The sequence below is a fragment of the Convolutriloba macropyga genome, chromosome 6 (assembly GCF_964194025.1).
Source record: "Convolutriloba macropyga chromosome 6, txConMacr16.3, whole genome shotgun sequence".
Taxonomy (NCBI): Eukaryota; Metazoa; Xenacoelomorpha; order Acoela; family Convolutidae; genus Convolutriloba; species Convolutriloba macropyga.
Genome location: NC_134473.1, coordinates 63,907,498 through 63,913,497, shown reverse-complemented (window position 1 = coordinate 63,913,497; position 6,000 = coordinate 63,907,498). Strand labels below are relative to the sequence as shown.

At 36.2% G+C, this 6,000-nt stretch overlaps 1 protein-coding gene across 1 annotated transcript; it reads left to right on the top strand.

Moving 5' to 3' along the window:
- The first annotated feature begins 440 nt into the window (after nt 1-440).
- Nucleotides 441-4,242, top strand: LOC142341131 (uncharacterized). Its single transcript, XM_075392022.1, has 5 exons — nt 441-596; nt 1,372-1,527; nt 2,831-2,968; nt 3,177-3,458; nt 3,568-4,242. Exons 2-5 carry the CDS (start codon nt 1,387-1,389, stop codon nt 3,694-3,696), a joined length of 690 nt encoding a protein of 229 aa, XP_075248137.1. The 5' UTR covers nt 441-596; nt 1,372-1,386; the 3' UTR covers nt 3,697-4,242.
- Nucleotides 4,243-6,000: the final 1,758 nt, after the last annotated feature.

Below are 6,000 nucleotides of genomic sequence, written 5' to 3'. Positions count from 1 at the left end.
AAACGTGTGACCACAATGGTACTAAAGATGACTAAAATTTGGAAACTTATATACGTACTGAGTTTGCTGTTATTTAATTTATATTGAAGAAACGTGGCCTGTGAAGATCGTTTTGTGTTTGTGAAAATGGAAATTTTTGGTGACGTGTCGCTAGAGTTGATCGCTTCTAAAACGGAATTCGCGTTTACATTTTAAAAACGGCAAAAATCTTGAGTAAATATTGAAAGGGGGGCTATGATACCACGAAAAGGATATGTGCACGTTAGCAGCTTGATGCGTGTGTGTGTGTGTGTGGGGGGGGGGGCATTGAGTGAGTATCTTTATGTACTAGCATAATATGTATGAGTGTTTGTGCATTTGCATGTGTGTATGTGTGTGTGTGGTGTGGTGTGTGTGTGACGTGTGGTATGCGCAATCTGTGCACACTCGATCTCAGTTAGATCTGAAAATAATTTTTTTCTATCTTTTGTTCACTCGCTTGCGTGACTTTAGCAACATCAGTGGGACGATAGAAGACCTCCACACTTCATTCGGAAGCAGAGACGAAGCAGCCATTAGAGAATAAACAGAAGAAACCGACAGTACTTAATAGTCCAGTAAGTTGCAGTTACTCGTTGTTGATCAATAAGGCAGGAACCGAAAAAGGACAACAATTTAGATATCTAAAGAACAATCATAAACAGACCACATTGTTACTGGTAATGTGAGAAATTTTTCAAAAATAATTGTTAAATCTAATAAAAATCCTAGAAAAATGTTTTTAGAGTAATTTCGTTTTTTTCTTCGAGAAATGTTATATAATTTTTTTTGTGTTTGTGCGTTCTTATATCTTCTTTAACTTTGTTAGATTGGAATTCGAGAGTTTTACTCTTTGTCGGTAAAACTGGACGCTTGTTCCAAAGAAAACGAGGCCAATTTCAGAGTACCAAAAAAGGTAATAGCTCTCAGAACCATAGTCAAATAAATCCACTCAATTATTCAACATATACAAAATTATACGATTTTAACTTTCTCTTTTAAGAATTAGCAAGCAGTGTTCATTTTCAAATGAGTGTTCAGAATTTGCTTTCTTTTCAATTTGGTGACCGCAGTCGATTTCGAACTGTCATTTTGCAAGATAAGACGGTACATCGCCTTTTGCAAAATCCAAAATATACTCGCTTTCTTCCAAAATATTGCAAGATCTTGCAAATTATACATTGATCTTACAAGGTGACAAGTAGTCTTGCAAGATAACATTCCGTATTACAAGATCTCGCAAGATATCCGCCCGTTCTGACCTGAGGAATATCCACCGGAGCTGGTACAGGGAGGGGGGGGGGGGGGGGTAGAATAGATGCAAAAGTGGTGACTTATCTGGTCAATGTTTAGATTGAGAGTGTGACAATGCAGCAGACAGTGTTGTGTGTGTTGATGGGACTGGCATGTGTGGCCGTGCAAGTGGCCGCAGTTGAGATCTACACTGCGGAGGAAAGGAAGAAAATGTTGAAGCTGGCTGATGAAATGCCGGATGAGGAAAAGTGGAAGGTAAAAAAACTGTTAGAAATCGAGTTCGAAACCTAAACTTAAGGAAATTGTAGAGTTTAAATTACGAAGATAATTTCAGGCGCAGCTGATTCAATGCAACAAAGTCATTGAAATAAACCAAGTTGAACATAGCTGAGAAGGTCAAAATCTTGTCCATGTGCTCTGATTTAGATGATGATTTATCAACCATTAAATTAAATTATTTTAAACTTGTTAATTAACTAAAAACAGTTTCAAAAAAATTCATTTCTAAAATTAGATTAGCAATCCACTTGAAATCTAATCGGAGATAGTACAAACATCTGTAAAAACTGGATTGACAAATTAATTTAGTTGGCAAATTTAATTATTTCAGACGTTTAGTCAAATTCGGTCACAATTTAGTAAATTTTAGATCATTTTATGACTTTTTAGCCAACCATTTGCAACTGTTTATATTTTTAATCCAATTTTGATTAAAAAATTGAATTTCAATTTCCAAAAAAAAACTTACTACTATAGTTACTCTAAATACAGACTTTGCTTTGACTGCATTTAGAGTGTCTCAAGGCAGTCCAAGACAAAATAGTCCAAAATTTCAAAATAGTCCCAAAAACAGACAAAACGCTCTCGGTCAATGCTCTTCTTAGATAGATCAAAAAGAGATTTTTTGGTTTTCAACTTCCATTTTGAACATTTTACAGCGTTTCCTCATTTTTGAACATTTTCTTTGTACGGTGAAAGCCTCAAACCAATCCGCGATGAAAAAAGCGAACTATAACTTTATTAGTTGTCGATATCTAATATCAGTAACTGTTTTCTTTTCCTCTGCTGGACGAAATTTTTGTTTCTGCATAACAATATCTGAACACACTTCGCTATTTTGTACTAATAATGGTTTGTTTAGCCTCTAATAAGAGATGGGAATATCCATGTCAATTTATACTTATACATCGGTTCCGGAAAAAAACACGGAAAAAACTCACCTAAATTGAGGCAGAAAAAAAACAAGGAAAAAACTTTAAGGCAAATAAACCCCCAGTTGGCTATTAAAGAGCTGCGTATATATTTCCCATTCGAATCAGAGGGTATTTTTCCTTGGGGGTTTATTCCCTAGACCCCTAGACCCCTAATACATACTATTATAAAGGTTAAAGTATGTCAATTATGTCAACCGGGGGGGGGGGGGGGGGGTTCTATTATCATAAGTTATAATCGTTAAAATCTGTGTTTATTTATTTATTTTCGCGTATTTTTTTATTTTTGCATATTTGTTTATTTTTGCGTATTTGCAATGTGCTTATGGATTTGTCCTTTTGAGTAGGTAACAAAGACATGCTGGATGGACATAGAGTTGGATGACAACCCAGTTGGGAGAATTGAGATTGCTTTGTTTGGGGAGGTCGCCCCTATCACCGTCAGCAACTTTGCCGCTCTCTGCAAGGGATCGTACAACCACGATGTAAGTATCTCTCTTCTCAACATAACCGCATAACTATCGTAGAAAATTATGGAATCTACGTCACAATTATGGCTCTGCAAGACATCAAAGGGTTTGGCAGTCATCAAAGCAGTCGAGTATCTATTTCAAACCATAAGCAGTACAGGTTCAAGTAATCAATGCTTATTAGGCAACACCGACATGTTTACCCCGTCATGTTTTATTTCAGCCCAAATTCGGCTACAAAGGCAGCCGTATCCACCGTTTCGTGCAGGACTTCGTCATGCAGGGGGGAGACATCACCAACTTCGATGGTACTGGGGGTAGGTCCATCTATGGAAGCACTCTGGCCGATGAGCCCATTGTCCACAGACACATCAGTCCAGGGTATGTGGCCATGGCCCATCTGCTCCAACCCAACACTGCCACTTCCCAGTTCTACATCACTTTCAACCCAGTCAGATGGCTGGACGGATTCCACGTCGTCTTTGGAAAAGTCATTGGCGGACTCGTAAGTTTCATAAACATTACCACCAAATATAGCCGACAATTTGGTCCATTTTACTGTTTTTATAACGTGTTCTACTAAATTGTATACTAGAATGTATATTGCATTTTAGGACCTTATTGAGAAGCTGAACAACAAAGTAGTGGCCAATAAGGAACAAGTGCCTACTAAGGAACTGATAATCGCTGATTGTGGTCTGACCAAACACGCACCATACATCCTCACTGAAGACAAACGATAAACAACTTCATTCTCACAATTTTCAACTTTCAATATTAACCAACAGCCAGCCGAGCAGCCAAAATACCCTGGCTCAACCCAGATCCACATCTGGTATAAATCCTCTTCTCTCAAACATCCGGATTAAAACTGTGACTTAACTCAACCTATTTTGGAACTGTTCGCTTTACAAACACCCCCCCCCCCCACCCATGGAAGTTTGAAATCGTTTTCAGTAGCAACTACGACCAAACCAATGCGTATTTTTGCTTCGATTATGGATTTTAGTATAGCCTGATAAGAGGCGAGCCTTATGCCATAGCAGTTGTTGTATAATTTTAGAAGGGTGTGAAATAGAAATTATAGACAGTCATTTTTCACCCGGGGAGGGAGCAGTTCCCTTTTTTGTCTTCTTAACCCGAAAAGCGTCATGATGATCAGTTACTGTATTGATAATGAGTTATTATCGAGTGCCCTGAATTATTTAATTAATATTTAATCCTATCCCATTCAATATACATCTATTGTTTTTTCTCTCTTGTATCCATTAATTCACATTACATTTTGATTGTTCTTTACTTGCTGCCAACCTAGTCTAAAACCGACGGTTATCTTGCAAGATCTTGCAAAATTCTTGCAAAATTATACATAATCATACCAGAGTCTTGCACGGTTTTTACAAGATCTTGCAAGATAAGTCTTTTGACAAGAATCTCTCAAGATAAAATTTTTGCAAGACTTGTAAGATAACTGTCTAAATTTTGTAAGAGTCTTGCAAGATAACCGTCTAACAAACGACAAGCTGTGCGGATTCACGCTTTGAAAATACAGGGAGAATAGTGTCTTAGATTGTTCATGAACTTCTTTAACTTTTTTGATGAATTGAGAATGTATTTAGGTTTCAAAAGGAGCGCATCTAAACTCTAAGCTAAAAATGCACGAAACCGAAAAAAAATGCGAGCACAAATAAAGCGAAAAGAAGAACGCCAGACCGAGCATAAAGAAAGCATACCTACCACGAATGATGACACGACTAAGCAAGTAAAATGGGAAGACGAGATGCAGACGGCTCAATAGGCCTGATCAAATCTTCTGAAATTTTTCTTCTGTCACTCGTCTATAATGACAACAAAAACACTTTTCACAGCCTTTCTGATATCTGGTCTCCTGAACAGGACGGTTATCTTGCAAGCCTCTACAATTTTACCACAACAATAATTGTGAAATGGTCTCGCCAAGGAAAAGTTATTCGTTAAGTCTCTTGACAGAGTCTTACAAGATAACCGTCTTCGCTCCGCGGCTTTGCAAAATAGTGATCTTAAGCAAGATAATTGTCGGAGTTGAACTATTAAAGTAAATATAGTTCCTATATGATGAATGTACCCGAGCTACAGAAAATTTAATTCGACTATAAAATTTATTTCAGACAAGGCGGCTCGGTAATGTGCGATCGCACATAAGGTACCGACCCCGCTCATCCACAATTTTGGAATAATTGTCTACCAAATAAGGAACAGAAAGAAAAACACAAAAAATTCAACTATTTTTCAAAAAAAAAAACTGGTCTATGAACGAAAAGATAGCCTCCAAAGCAAATAACTCAGTGGAGTAAAAAATGATGCTTTAGATTGATGAGATATGCCGATATTAAGAAAGCGAGCGAAGGCGAACGGCAAAAACAAACAACAACAAGAAACAACAACAACAAACATTAATTACATCAAAAAATATATGTCCGTTTTAAAAAACAAAATTTAATAACAAAGTCAAAATAGCGTCAGATAAAACTGAAAATAAACAAAATAACTTGTAATTCACCAGAAAAAAATGATTATTCACTAGTTCGTAATAAAGCTTGGTAACAATTAGACAAAAAAGAACAGAAAATTTAAAGTTAGAAAATTCGCTGAATTTTTTTTAAAAAACAACTAACTTCAATGTATTGAAAACCATTAGGAATCAACTAAAATATCCCATAGGTTTACAATTACCAATTCTTCTATAGAAGGGAATTAAGAACTCTTGGTATTCAATTTTTTATGCAGTTACAAAAAGAACAACAAATAGACAACAAACCAAAAATCAATTAAAACTTGCCGGAAAATGATTTGGAAGCCGTAAATCCATACCTTGGCCCCCAAAATATGTTCGATTGCACCATCGTCAAACATCGATAATGTACTATGTGACTGCTCTTTAATGAAAATAAGCAACAGTTAGACAAAATAAGAAAAAAAAATGCAAAATTATGTAATACTTGTTTTCTTTCGAAAAAAATTTATTTCCAACACATGAAAGCCATTAATTACAAAATCAAAAAGTTGAA

What these genes read in the sequence shown, in the direction of transcription:
- LOC142341131 (XM_075392022.1), top strand. Translation starts at nt 1,387, where the DNA reads ATGCAGCAGACAGTGTTGTGTGTGTTGATGGGACTGGCATGTGTGGCC. An exon ending in CGGATGAGGAAAAGTGGAAG is followed by an intron (nt 1,528 to 2,830) that starts GTAAAAAAACTG and finishes CCTTTTGAGTAG; the next exon opens with GTAACAAAGACATGCTGGAT. An exon ending in GAAAAGTCATTGGCGGACTC is followed by an intron (nt 3,459 to 3,567) that starts GTAAGTTTCATA and finishes ATTGCATTTTAG; the next exon opens with GACCTTATTGAGAAGCTGAA.